This window comes from Habropoda laboriosa, unplaced genomic scaffold, assembly GCF_001263275.1.
Source record: "Habropoda laboriosa isolate 0110345459 unplaced genomic scaffold, ASM126327v1 scaffold18, whole genome shotgun sequence".
Classification (NCBI taxonomy): Eukaryota; Metazoa; Arthropoda; class Insecta; order Hymenoptera; family Apidae; genus Habropoda; species Habropoda laboriosa.
The window spans coordinates 1512965-1528379 of NW_017100152.1; the positions used below are offsets into that span (position 1 = coordinate 1512965).

At 36.4% G+C, this 15415-nt stretch overlaps 1 protein-coding gene and 1 non-coding gene across 2 annotated transcripts in view; both read right to left on the bottom strand.

Moving 5' to 3' along the window:
• Positions 1-3455: 3455 nt before the first annotated feature.
• Positions 3456-15415, bottom strand: part of LOC108575124 — a 14056-nt gene continuing 2096 nt past the window's right edge. The window contains exons 2-16 of the mRNA XM_017937845.1: positions 12331-12395; positions 11200-11541; positions 10222-11042; positions 9896-10055; positions 9543-9820; positions 9252-9463; positions 9076-9188; positions 8294-8333; positions 8190-8246; positions 7550-7641; positions 5397-5807; positions 4483-4782; positions 4136-4404; positions 3885-4048; positions 3456-3794 (exon numbers count right to left, since the gene is read on the bottom strand). Of these exons, the coding sequence (XP_017793334.1) occupies positions 3594-3794; positions 3885-4048; positions 4136-4404; positions 4483-4782; positions 5397-5807; positions 7550-7641; positions 8190-8246; positions 8294-8333; positions 9076-9188; positions 9252-9463; positions 9543-9820; positions 9896-10055; positions 10222-11042; positions 11200-11541; positions 12331-12395 (3525 nt within the window). The 3' untranslated portion in view covers positions 3456-3593. The remainder of the gene's footprint in view (positions 3795-3884; positions 4049-4135; positions 4405-4482; positions 4783-5396; positions 5808-7549; positions 7642-8189; positions 8247-8293; positions 8334-9075; positions 9189-9251; positions 9464-9542; positions 9821-9895; positions 10056-10221; positions 11043-11199; positions 11542-12330; positions 12396-15415) is intronic.
• On the bottom strand, positions 8810-8881 carry Trnah-gug. Its single transcript has one exon. It is a non-coding gene; the product is annotated as a tRNA-His (tRNA).

The following is a 15415-nucleotide window of genomic DNA, read 5'->3' on the forward strand; positions in this document are numbered from 1 at the left end:
ATGTAAAATTAGAATTTTTATTTTGTAAATTGTTATTACTACTGATACATTTTTTGTTTCTTTGCCAAACCATATTTCTTGTATTAAGTATTTTCGTATATTCATCTATATTTAATTCAGTCTCTGATTCTCTTACTGTAGACAAATGTTCCGGTGATTTAATGTTGTAGGTAGTTGATGTGGGAAAATGTTCTTTTGCACTTAAGCTGTTTCCTGTACTACACTTGATGAAATTTTTGAAGGATGACAATAATTTTTGATTTATTTGAGAACGAGTTTGATTAGCGAGTTTACGCATAATATTTACATTTACATCATGAATATATTTTTGCGTGGTTACACATTCTTGTAAAATAATTTCCACAATTTCTGGTTCTAAATTTTCTATTTTTAGCAATAAACTCTTCAATGTATCCCAATATTCACCATGCACAATATAATTCTTTAATATTTTTAAAATCCAATTCACAAATTCAAAGTCCGAATCGTTTACAATGGTTACCAGTTGATCAATAATACATTTTATAGGAATCTTATCTTTATGCAACAATTCAATCATTTCAATTATTCCTTTGTCATTTCTAATTTGCAACTCGTACAATTTTTTAACTGTTTTTAGTGTGCAATTCATATCAGAGTTACTAGATACGTACAGTAACGGTGGATGAAAAATTATGTATATAAAATTTGTTAAATTCTGCAATACCAATTTATCCAGTATACTGAAATAGTATTGCTCATTGGTGAAATAAAATCGAATCATAATTGACATAAACTGCAAAATAAATATATATTTTAAGAAATATGTAGAAAAGTACAATTTAGAGAATATAGGAAAAATTGCAATTATATACATACATCATGATTGAAAGGACAGTTTTTATTATTACACCTGCCAGTCTTGATAGTTGAAAAACAGTAGCCTTGAAAAATATTTGCAAATATACCTAGCTGTGGAGAATTTACTGTCTTCTTTTTTTTTGGAGTCTTTATATTATCGAGAATAATCAGGGCAGGTTGTTTCGACTCTGAAATTGTTTTAATTTCCTTTGAAATATTCATTTCAGTATTATTAACATTGTTAGTATATATTTTGTTAAATTCAGATGCATTAGTTCTGTAATAATTGTCAAATACATCATTAACCATATGGTATGACTGTTCTGTGTATAAAGAATTATGTACAGAAGGTAACTCATATCTGCAAAAATACAATTTCTAAATATTAAAAATAAGTAATAACATAAAATTTTTTTGTAGATATTTGTATAGTACTTAATAAATTCCAATAACTTTATTAAGAAACATTTTTAAAAAATTATAATTACTTACTCCTCTATGAGTGTTGAATCTGCAAATAAAGAAATACAATCAGTATCATCATCTTCAACATCTGTTTGTTCTTCGTTAAAATTGTTCTTGTCTGAAAGAAAAGACTGATTTTGCTTAATATTGCACAAATTTTCAATTTTTGACTGCTTTATGAAATTTAAATTAGTTTCATTGCTCTTTGGTTGTGTTGTTTTGTCACTGTTTGATTTAAAAGCAATATTTCTTTCGCTATCACATATATTAATTTTCTCACAATTGTCTTCATTATTTTGAAACAAATGTGTATTTAATTTGATTTTTTTTGTAGTTTCACTGTCTTGGTTGATAATCTTTCGTTTTTGAATGAATAAATTTTTATTCTCATCTAAATTTGTATTTTCAACGTATATTATATCACTTATCGTGTTAGTTTTATTTTGTATAATTTCTTCTGAATGAATAGGAACGTATGGAAATTCAATGTTTTCATCATTGTTCTCAATACCTAACACATTTTCATTTTTACACAAAGCTTTCAATTCACTACATGTTTCTATTATATTTGAATTTTGATCATACTGCACAATCCTCTCTAAACAAATTTTTAATCTTTTGCCATCTTTTAATGCTTTATCTTTCATAATTTGAGCTGTTAAAATATTAAAAAACAAATGAAATTAAAAGATGTTCACAAAAAAGAAGCATAACATAAAAAGAGATAAAGAAAAAACTTACTGTATTCTTCATTACAATTGCTGTCATCCTTAATTGTTATAGGAGTTTGCCTTTTGAAAAATGTGCCTCTATCTTTACTTTTTTCTATTTTTGAATCAATACTCAAGTATGGTGTGATAAGATTATTTTGAATTACTTCGCTACTTTTATTTTTGCTCCTTGACCTTGTTTGCATTTGATATTGTCTCATTAATTGTAATTTCCTTGTTTCGGAATCTTTGCTGGACATATCTAACAAATGTGAATTCCTGATTGAACTACTTTTGCAATTTACACTAGTTATATCTATTTCATTATTTGAACTTTCCAATTTAATATTAGGAATTCTATATGTTAGTAAGTTACTGTACTTCAACGATACATCTAATACATTGTCTGACATTAAACAATTCTTCAAAACAACAATAGGTTTCTTTAAACCTAATATTTTTTTATATTTATCTGCTTCATTTTTCTCTTCTGTTAACATGCTTATGTCATTGCAGATATTTTTAATAACATTTGAGTCCAATTTTCTAGCGCATGTATCATATTTTTCTCTTTGATAATACCTATCTCTTTCCATTTTAATTTTTCAAATAGTATTATAAATTATCGGATGTATTATATTACTTACATATATTAAAACAGATAATACCTTGGTGGCACAGATAAAAAACAGCACGAAAATTCTACCACACTATACTTTTCTAAATAGCACGTGTTTAATGAAACAAATAACACACAAGTTACGTGCACAAAGTATGATTATTCTTACCGTTGCTGCGTTGTTTCAATTACGTACAGTTGAATAAGCTGAATCTATCTTTTCGCCGAAAAACAAAAGTCTAACACTGTGTACGATTTAATTTGCACAAAAATTGTATGTACGTGTACACAATATCACTTACGTAGGCGTGCACCGCGAAAATATTCAAGTATGACGGCGAGTAGCCGGATGCTAAACAACTATCGATATATCGATCCTAGTACATTATATCGGAAGCACTTATATTTCCTACGAAACTTCAACTTCATATGGGCAGAAATAATACTGACAACAGTATGGAATGTTAAGATCAAGAAAATTGCAGCTCTGTAGAGAAGCTATAATATAAACGTACCTAGCGCGACTGGCTGTTTTCGAAGAGCAGGCACATCTTTTTAAATTAAAGGTTTCAGAAACACAATGGACTGCACCATTCCTATAGGGTGTTTGGAAAGAATCATTTAAGTAGAGGGGCCATAAAACGATTCATTTGCTAAACACGTGCGAACCCTGTGTTCATGCAAGTCTTCGACTAAATTTCATTTTACAGCCATCGCCATTTAGCATCATGGTTAATTTGTTTGTCCCTTTAACCCCACATGCTTTAAAAATACTAAGGAAAGGGAAAACTACCTATTAAAAGAAAAGAAGAAAAAGAAAATTCAAGGATCAAGTAATGGCTTCGCGCGCTTTATTAGTTTGAAAGTAAAATACAAATAATACAACAGTATTTCGATGAGAAAACAGTGGTAATTGGAATGCGTGAAAATTTACGAAATAGTTCAGAAAACCAGTCAGTCTATAGAGGATTATACACAGTGTTGTCCAAATTATAGAATGCCATTTGCTCGTCGATCCAATCTCGCGCTGTGGCTACGTTCGCGTAAACACCTGGAGTACCATCTTCGCCACAACCGATTCCCCATGCCACGATGCCTGCTTGTAGGTACGTCCCTGGATTGTTTTTCAGTGGACAAACAAGAGGACTTCCTCCGTCACCCTAATGAAAAATCACGTTGTATGAAAATATGATCAAAGATACTCAACCTTTAAAGCTATCCCTTTAATGATTTCTCTTCTCATTAAATACCTTGCAAGTATCTATTTTAGCCTCTCCACCAGCGCACATGAAAGTCTCATGGAGAACGAAGTACTTTCCTAATCTAGTTTTCCGTAAACTCTCCTGACATTGATCACGTGGCACCACTGGCAATTCTACCTTCTTCAAGATTACCTGGTAATGACCCTTTTGCCCTAAAACAATTGCAACGTCGCAGTCTTAGAACACCGTTAAGGTGCATTAAGTGAACATTTGATTAGCCTCGAAATGAATATGCTTACCGAACACGTTTTTACCCCAACCACTGGCGAAGCATCGAGAGCCATCGAAGACAGCGTTTCTCTCTGGAAGGCAAGCAATGTCCACGTTCTCCATTAAATTCATCGGCTCCGACAAGATCAGTAAGGCGAAATCGTTGAAAAGAGCTCCGGCATAATACTTCTCGTGTATTACCACATTCCGTATAGTACGATCCTGGTGTGGGAAGATTTCATTCTTGGTCTGTGTGTCCCATTCTCCAGCACGAACTCTCAATTCTGACGCTTGTTTCCTGTTCGAAAATTCATTCTTAACAATTGATTGAAATGAAAAAAGAAGAGTAATAAAATTAACAGAAGAGGCCATTTACCCTTGCACGCAGTGAGCTGCGGTTAAAACGGCCTGCGCGTGAATCAAAGAGCCTCCGCATTGATAGATGTTCAATTTCTCTTTGCTCTCGCCAAAAGTTTCTTCCTTCAGGATAGCTACCATCCACGGGAATTCACCGAATTGGGCTTCATTGTTGCTGTCACCGGTAATTCTAAAACCAACACCATCGGCGTGTCGTTGACCACAGCCGTTTCTCTTAATTGGCGGTGGTGTCTGTTTTATGTCTGTTCTGTTTGGCGCTTTGCAGCAGACCTCCAAGTAATCTGGACATGTAGACCCTCTATACCGTTGATTAGAAACGCAAAAATAAGTCAGATATACTGTTATTGTCTAAGTTCTTTAGAATCGGTATGTTACTACGTGTAAATATAGAGCACAGTTTTAACACATTGCCTACTGTTTTGCATTGCCTTATTATTTATTTCAGACACTTTCTTGCGAATCTATAACTTTCCTCGTTTATGTGTAAGTAACTATCATATTATTATTTATTTCAGACACTTTCTTGCGAATCTATAACTTTCCTCGTTTATGTGTAAGTAACTTAGTCAGCAATGTATTAAGACACAAAGTGCTTGGACGAGGAAATAATCGGGGAGTGTGTCCAAAGATAGTCCTATGCGACATGCATGCACGATCTACCACATAACCTGACTTGCGAAAGAATCATGACAAATAAAACCCACCAGAAATCTCTGTGTTTGCTCCTTATATGTACACATTGTACAATGAACGAACACGTTGGATAAAAGGAACGAGCTGACACATTGGTGTACGTACATACATACGTATAGTATATCGATACATCAATATACATATATAAAACCCAACATCATTCCAGTCGTTCAGCATTGCCAGTTTTGGCTATTTTCGAGACCAGTCTTTGGAACTCACCCCAATATTTTATTATCGTCACCAAGATCAGACCTGATATCAATCACTCCTAATCCGTTCTCCAAAATGGTCCCGTCACGACACAGATAATATTTCACGCATTCACAGTCCTCTGCAGGTTTGTCCGGTCTGTTCTGTGTCCCTAAAATGGTGACTGGAGTAGTGGCGGATTGTGGACCGCCGAACACATTGTCGATCAAGGAATCCAAGTTGCCGCTAAAATTCTGTTGTGTAACTGGGTCCGGAGCGGTTTGAAGAGTGGGTTGGCTTGTTTGAGTGGTTTGAGGGCCTGACCCAAAGATACTCGATATCAAGTCGTCGATTTTGCCATCCCCTTGCTGAGGAGCACCCAATGAATAGCTGGCCAACGCCAATGTTAATAGAATTCTCCACATTATGATGCTGGAGGTCCTGGAACGGCGTTAAAGTGGTTCTTTTGAATTTCGAAAGGCAGAGGTGCAAAGCACGAGAAACACTTGTTCGTCAATGGTGTGACTCGTTTCGTTAAGAATTAATCAATACGTACTTGAAAGGAGTTTCTTAACACCTTCACTCTCATATATTTCATAAATAATTTTATTAAATACACTAACATAAATAATTTTTCATCGTTGTGCTTCGAACTTGAACTAGTCTAAAGTGTACCTTACCTTGGCAACAGGTGCGATTCGAACATATCCAGCGATTATTTTCATGCGAGAAAACTTGCCGAGCAGGCACAGAGCGCTACATTCATGAACTTGCATTCGACAAAATGAAGAAATCGAGATTTTAACGAGCATCTCAAGGTGAGTATACGCGGAGAGCGTCGCGGGATATCATCGGATGGATTATCAGCGGTTCTTAGTTTTTTTTTTCGCATGTAAATAACGATGACCTCACGGTCTCGTGAATGAAAACCTGATGATGGGAGAAATGTCTGACCCACTCCGACAACGAAGACGACAGTACGAAAAATGGAAATATAAGATATTACGTATAAAAGAAGATATCGTAAAAATTTACCTGCCAGCTAGATTCAACCTCCAACGACCCAACAATATGACTGTGACTCTCCACTCGGTTTTATGTTAATTCTCTCTAATGCTTTCAAGGTGTCTGCATGTTAATGGTTCAAGGTGGACGTATAGTATAAACAGGAAAATCTGGCTTAATTAGAGATCGAGGAGGTAAATGATTGCGACGGGAATAAAGGTAATTACTGTGTAACTTGATGGATTTGGTGGAACCTCGCCCATCTTCCCAGAAAGCTGTTTTTCATTCCTTTTTTTTTCATTAATGAATATTCAATATCTGTAAGACGTTCTGTTTAGAGAAGTAGTGTAAACTTCTAACAAACCTAGCTAATCGCGCATTCCTCAATCGAAGCGTAAAATGTCGCGGAACGAAAAATACACATGAAAACCAAGGATACACTTGTGGTTGAATGGAGTTTTAAATAATCCGAGATTACAGCTAATGTCGATCTGTGTGCCCCCGATAGTAGTATTTTCCTGTTCGGAATTTCCGCCGTGATTTATTGCAATCGTAGCGAAAGAAATGTGGTGGAGAAAAAATGATCAAGGAGCAAAGTGCTCAAAGCGATAAAGAAAAAATACATAAGCAAATTATCTATTACTATCCTTGCGTTTTCACTCTATCCGCATTGACTTTTTTTAGAAGGCTTGTCGCCGCGATTACGAAATTGGTTACTAAAAACTATTATAAACAGTGATATATATTCTCGAATTCCGTTATAACGATCTTCGTTAAATAAAAGCGAAGGCTAAACGAACGAACGAATAGTAACGTATTTTGTTTGGAAGAACCGTCAAATTAATAGTCGACGGTGCACTCACAGGTCCTCGAGCGACTTAAAAATATTTGAATCGTGATAAATATTACATGTCGAGAGAGCCAGCCGGTGTGTATTTTCTGAAGGCCTCTTAGAATTCTACCGACGCACAATTCTTCGGTCAGAATCGTTTCGTCTCACGTAAACACTCTGACGCATGTCAATATCTACAGTTTGTCAAAAGTTCAAAAGGCCACGTTCCATTTCTACATGAAAATAAGACCGAAGGTCGTGTTACCTCTGTACTTTTTATACGTATCGATAATTAGTTAATTCGCAGGATTTTCTACGAAGGAACGCGAAATAAAGAAGTACTTACTGTAATTCGATCCTGATTATAAACGGAAGACCAGTTTCCTCTTCAAAGAACAACGCACGATTGCGGCGTGCCAGGCGTGGAGACCGTGATTTCTACGTTTACACACATAGCAGCCGTGGTTCAAGCATTTATGAGATCGTCCCCACCAATCATCGTGATTCCTCGATTCTCGATCGTGGTCGTGAACGGCCGACTACGTGTTTAACCCGTTGGACACGGTAGCCTCGGAACAGGTGGTATTCCCCATGCGAGGCGACCATAGGACTGATACAGATTTCTCAGAAGCTTCTTCGGAACGAGCAGAATTCCCTTTTCGCTCACGCGAACCTTCCATTTTCTGTGAAATTGCGAGACAGTTTAGTTGGGGAACTTTACGGGGGAAAGAAACGCTTATACGTGAATCGATGATGATTTTAACAGATATCTAGAATAAAAGTGAACTCCAATTCGAGAAAATTTTCAAGGATCAAGTTTTACATATTAGCAACACATTTGCATTTCTCTGAATTTCAATTACTCTATTTGTGAATGAATGTAAAGTGGTGAAAGGTCGCTAACTTTTTAGTTATTTCAAGAACTTTGTAGCTCAATTTAATTTTAGTCACTGATCAGGTTAAACGTGCCTGGAATTCAACTGTACGTCCGTAGAGTATGCTAAGGTCAAGTATCGCCTCTGCCAATTCTCGTCTTTTATTTCCTGGAATAGGAATATGTTTCGTAACAAAAAATTATTTATCATTGTACCAGTTCCTTGCCATTTCGAATATATTCTGTCTGGTTTACGCTAGATGTATTGGGGCAACAATTTAGATGAATGTTGAAAATGAAAAAATAGATGCACGAAATGGGTCAGAAAGGTACGTGTCAGTTAATGGTGATTAACGACGCATACATATTTTATGATAGTTCACATCGTGAGATCCTATCGCGTTGTACGACATGCAAATTGAATGCACAAATACTGTAAAAAATACTGTAACAGTGTGCACCGTGTAGCTACTACTGTACCAAGATTACAATCAGATATGTTTCTCACTATAATATATCCTACACAATATTTTTTTGTAAAAGGACAATTCCAGTTTGCAGGTTACGAAGATAAAGACCTTAACATTTTCTATTTTATAAATGATCAAAAATTATTGCAATGCGAAAAATCGACTTAGAATGTAATATGGAAGAGCAAGCATTTGAAATACTATAAAAACAGAGAAAAAAAAAGATACACCTCCATCACGACAGAGTGCGAAACAACCGACTTGCCGTGACCAGGATTCGAACCTGGGTTACTACGGCCACAACGTAGGGTCCTAACCACTAGACGATCACGGCTATTGGAAGACTTGACAAAGAAGTGCTATTTTTTCCTTTATTAGTTCCGTAAAAGCAAACATGTTTATTATATACTTAATATCGTTATACAAATCCACATATCAAATTGCACAAGAACGTGCAATCATAAATTAACAAAATCGACTAGGTAAAACAATTTATTAAAATGTTCGAACACATATATCTTCCGTTACGCCGCGTAAGTCGCCAATTGTTGTTCGATCCATTGCGTGTACTGCGCAACGTTAGTGTAAACAGCGGGAATATTCGAAGAGCCACAACCAATTCCCCAAGACACTATACCAGCCTAAAAGAAATATCCTATAATCACACCGTATTTTCATGAAACTTTTTCTACTAATCCATTTACCTGAAAGTATTGTCCAGTTGCCGTTGGACAGGCTAAAGGTCCGCCACCGTCCCCACGGCACGTGTCTCTATTTGCTTCACCACCTGCACAAGTGAACGAACTATGCAACTGAAAATATGGACCTAATCTTGTGGTTCGCAGTCGGTTTTGACAATCAGCTCCGGCCACGATTGGAAGCTCCACTTTTCGTAGCTCTGTCTGATACGTTCCACCTGGCAGAACATGAAAGTTCAATGATTATAAAAAGAGAGTAAAATGACGGTTGTTTGAAGTGGAGGAAAGGAATCATACCAAACGAATTCTTTCCCCAGCCAGTGCCAATGCACCTGGTACCAACAGGAAAAGTTAATCCCTGTTGCGGTATGCAAATGGGAGCGACGTTAACATTCTGTTTAACGGGAGTATTCAGTATGACCACAGCTATGTCATTGAACAGTGCACCGCTGTAAAACAAGGGATGGGTCACTATGGCCTTTACGTTCGCGTCTTGAAAGGGCAGTAGTTGGCCACCCGGTTGGCTTTCCAAGTCCCATTGGCCAAAACGAGCTATCAGTCTTCCATTGTCTCGGCTGGTAAATTTTTTAACAAAGTCGTGATTAACCTCGATATATAAAAAATTTGTATTACCATAAGTATCTGCTTACTTTGTGACACAATGGGCGGCAGTGAGAACGGCATTATTGGTGATCATGGATCCACCGCACTGGAATAGAAATTGGCCATCCGCTTGTACCGTTAGAAGCCCTACCATCCACGGAAACTCTGCAAAATAAGTTTTCCCGGTGTCCACAGGAGGGGATTGTACTATGGAAAAAACGCAGTGTCAGTAAGAGAATTCAAGTCAGTTATACCTAATCTTCGAATTGCACGGTCGAAAAATGTAAAATTTCGTTTTCAACGAAGCTTTCACTTTTTACGGTAACCCCTGTAAATCTCGAGGGATAGATGTAGAATCGTTTCCAACATATACCTGGCGCGTACGTTTTATTCTGAACGCCGCATCCAGGCAGAGAAAACGAAGCCTCTCCGTTCACTATACTCTCTCCACGCCCCTGCAGATCTCCGCTACTCCGTGCACTAATCGTGGTAGCCCTACAGCAAACCTGATCTGCAGTTCCACAAGCAGAAAACCTTGGATCGATGGCGCCAGCCCCATTAGAGGTAACCGAGTTGCCCGGTGTGCAAAGCCAACTTTTCATACAATAACACGCCTGAGATGTACCAGAGTTCCTTATAGGGCCAATCACTACTGGAATCCCGTTTCCGTACAATGGATTCAACCCTTGACAGCAGGTGGTAGGCACAGGGCATGTTTGTTGACCGTAAGTCACCGCAGGGTTCACCACTCCTACGTTGACAGGGACTACAACACCATTGCTGCACTGAATGGTGTTTCCACAGAGCGTACAAACTTGCTGGGTGGTAACTGGCGGGTTATAGGTGTATTGAATCACGCTTGATGGCCTGCAGCACACTGTCTCACTGCTCTGACACTGGGAGACGTATTGCAAACGGGGATTGATCACGCCTTCACCCGACGAACCGACGATTCCGTTCGGATCGCATTGTGATACGAGTACGCACACACAAACTACAGTAGTTTGCTCTGTGTTTGGAAAGATCACCGGTGGAAGAGTTGAAGTGGTCGTCGTAGTTGGCTTAGCCGTCGTAGTTGTAGTTGGGGTGGTTTTCATAGTTGTCGTTGTGGCTTTAGTGGTAGTTGTGGTAGTAGTAGTTGTCGCGTTTCGTGGCCGGCAGCATACTTCTAGATCTCCGGTGCATCTTCGATACCTGATTCAAAATTAGAAACTATGTCAACCCTTTACCCCTTTCTGCTTCCTGGCTTTTTCCAGTTGGTATTGAGTTCAAATTATACTTTATTTATAGTACAATTCCGTTTCCATCGTAATTTACGAAACGATACTAAAATCGTACTAAAATCACTCACCTAATATCGATCATTCCAATGTCATCGGTAATGACCGTACGATTAGAATCGCACAAATAGTACGGCACACAAATACAGTCCGCTGTGGTTGGCGTAGTTACCACTTTTTCAATCGTTTGAATCTTCTTTTTCAGTTTGAATAAATGGAAAAGAAATAAAGGCGACGATTCCCTGTGAAATGCACTATCCGGGCTTCTAGCCACCCTTTCAATTGGTTCCTCCAACGAAGCTACTTGAAACATCATCAAGAGAATCGTGGCGACGCAAGCTAATGCGAAGAACCGCGGCATGACTACGTTCCTATACGCTGGCTCGGCCACTATTGAACGATTTTTAACGCGACTACACGTTTATGTACATTCAGGCTGCGTCGTTATTTCGTGACACACCGGGGAATGTTCCGATTCCGGCACGAAGCTAATTGTTGCCTTTGTTGCATGGACCAATTCTTGGTTTTACGAACAATACTCGCACTACGTCACGGTTTACCCACTGACACAGTGATGCAGAGAGATAAGGTTAATGCTTTTGCATGTCTCGCCTATTGCGAGCTCTTCGTTACAACTTCGATATTCGTATTTTTACCAGTATGGTGTAATGTACTCTCGGTTTACAAAGTTAGTTGACACCGCATAATTCGTTGTGTATATTCTTTATGACAAATTCGTCGCCACTATCCATGCGTGCACGAGCGATTATTCGAGCAAACCGTCGTAACGAATACAATGGATGACCTACTTACCTAATAAGCTATCACGGAAAAGGTGCAAGTATTGGTTATAAAATGGAATAAATATCCACGACTGCTGAAACAATGTATATAATATGTACATCTAAAATGAAAACTTATTTTTCTCACGTCGAATGAGGAAAGAAAGAAATTACATTTAGTCTTTACACGATCAAAACTCTGATATTGAATTGTCGTAGAAAATTTCACTCTAACCACGATGATTTTTGATGATTAATCATCAAAAAGCAGCGACAAGATTGCTTCTATTGTCCGGCAAAGCAAACTTGAGGCTTCGTACGGGCTTTAGGGCTTAGAAGTTGGAGATGTAGGTGAAGTTGTGACGTCTCGCTATTAAATAGCCAACAGTGATAGAATGAGGCTATCACATTTACTCTTACGTCTTCGCTGATAGTCCGTCAATCACGATAGGAGGAAGGATCGAGAGTATCATCGAGATCATCGTCTAAAATGAAGCATTTTCAGGTTAGTTGATTTTTCAAATAGAAATTCTTCGAATTTTTCACTTTTAATAATATTTATTGTTAATTAGAACAATAATTGCACCTAGTAAACAGTTTAAAATTCATACTTATAATCAAGTTTTAATTGATTTAACATTACTAATAATGTAGATAGTAAAATAAAGTTTCCGGTTTATTTTCGAATACCTTAATTATAGAATAATTAGTGTTCCTTGTTAAATAACAATGTAGATGGTAGTTTACATAACTATTGGAAGTATTAAATAAGTTTGCCGCATGAATTAACTTGATAGAACAGTTTAATTTATTAATTTCGCAATAAATGAACAATTGCACGCAGTAGATTAGTTAAAAATTGTTAATTTTTACTTAACCTTTGAAAATAAATGTTCTTTTTGTGTAAATTAGAAATTAAACTTTCAGGCCAGCACAGCAATCAAGGAAAAGACTTGAGAACATGAGGAAAAACGAAGAAATAAAGTTATTCATCAAAAAATCAATTATTTATTGTAAGATAACTGTACAAAATGTATTTTACAAAAGGTGACAATATACCATTATTGTTTTACAGCTTTTTGTAGCCTATTTATTTCTCGCATACACACCACATTGAATTTCTTCTGCAAGACACTCATTCTTTAAACAATATTCTATTATAAAATTAAATAAACCAAGTTCAGATAACGTTAGGGACGCGTCAAAATTGAAAAGATCGCTAAAATCCAGAAATTCGAGCGTCGAACTTGGAAACTTGCGCGAAAATAGCCTCAATAATGTAAATTAATTATCGCGAGTTTAAATTCTCGAAAATTAAAGTGTTTGTCTAATGCTATTCGCTGATTCCGAAAAATTTCGAGCGTCTGAGAAACAGTTGACTTATGCTACTTAAATTTCAAAAAATTCGAGCTTCTGACAAATGGTTGATTTTCAGCACTTGCTCCGATTCCGAAAATTTTTCGAAGTCGATAAGCAGTCAACCACATCTTGCAATTAGATGCTCGAAATTTTTTCGGAATCAGCAAGTAGTGTAAGTCAATTACATCTCAAACATACAAAAATTCTCCAAGTCCAGACGAATCCCGAAATTCGACCGAAAAATTTCGAAAACTGCGTCGAGAATGCACTAAAGCAGCTTAATTTATTAATTTATTTACTTCATTTTTAAGTACTTTAACTGTAGTACTTAACTGTAGTGGTCCTTGTTATGTAACAATGTAGATGATAGTCTTGCAATTATTAAAATTGTTCTATGCTTTAACTTAATAAACTAGCTTAATTTATTAATTTCGTATTGAATTAACAATTGCATGCAGTAAATTAGTTGGAAATTGTTTATAACATTTATTTAACATTTGAAAATTAATGTTTCTTTTTTTGTGTTAATTAGAAATGGAACTTTCAGGCCACCACAGGAATCGAGGAAAGAACTTGAACATCAGGAGAAACGAAGAAATGGAATTATTTATTGGAAGATAACACTGTACAAAATGTATTTTAAAAAAGGTTACAATATACCAGTATTGGTTTACAGCATTTTACAGTCTATTCATTTCTCCCTTACACACCATACCCATTTCCTTTTGCGAAACTCATTCATTAAAATATATTCTATTAGAAAATTAAATAAACCAAGTCCAGATATCGTTAAACTAACGTCAATGTTATTAAATGTTTTGCTTACGCGTCAACGCAGGTAAGAGGACAAAGCGATTAAATAATCTTTAGTTTCCGATTCTTTTATCAACGTACTACATTATCGACAGCTGATTGAAAATCATTTGTCTGTACCATTTACCTACACCGCAACTTCTCTTTAAGCGGCGGCAGTACAAGACCAAAGAGTAGTGAGGATGGCTGACTACTACCTATTTTCCGCTTATTTGGTCAGGCGATTACGTCAGAAGCATCGTTTGTTTTGCCGGACAATACCGGCTGCAAGCGTGCGAAACGATTTGTGCTCGGTGACGCGTGTGCCGTACAAAACATGGACAGTTTCCACGAAATCCATGGTCACGCAACGTTTCACGGTTCACCAGTAAAGCGTCAGAAACGCTTCTTTTTTTTTTTTCGCGACGTAGAAGCAACTCGTCTCTTTTTACCGATACAATTGCGTTGTCGTAGAATCTTCAAATGCACGAATAATTATTTATATAGAGGAGAGGGGAAATAAAGGAAGTAAACACACATTTAAGATCATGTAAACTGCAGAATTCTCATTCGTAAACATCAATAATCATGATACAAATTAATAACGTTATAATAATATAATAATATATATATTATGACGATAGTACGCAAAATATATCTAAAATAATAATAATACAAAAATGGTACTAAAAGATCAAAAAACCAAATGCACATTTTTTTCTTTGATTCGCACAAAATTCAAAATAAACAAACATCATCGTAAAACTATTTGTAAAGATCTGCGAAGATTTGATCGCTCCTCGCACCATTTATATACTTGATATAAAGGTATCGAAAATGTTGCGATCGATCATTAATAACGTGAAAATTAGCATTTGTACAATTCTTTGTTATGATTCATGATATACAGAATGATGGGAAAAAAAAACGAATCGTCGTAACTAGAATGGAATACAGCAGCTTCAATAACTACCTCTGTACGGTCGAGGCTCTCTAGTTGCTATTATTACGTTATCACCTGCCGCTCATAATCGTAAACCACGCTGGCGTAGGATTACGGTAACGTCATCTCGTGTTTTATTGTGAATCATCTACTGTACGTGTGACGACGCTAGCAGTAACCACTCGACAAACGTAATGCACAGCGGCCTTTTCTTTCATTATTTCTAACCTTTCTTTTCATTATTTATCGTGTACTAATGAGTATAAATTGGTCCATTCATGCTTACGTTAAACTCAACTCTTTGGATTGCCAATATACTATATGTATATCACTCTCGATCAATAATCATTAATTACGATTATTGACTGTAATATATAAATATTTTTAAATATAACATTTTTATAAATAATT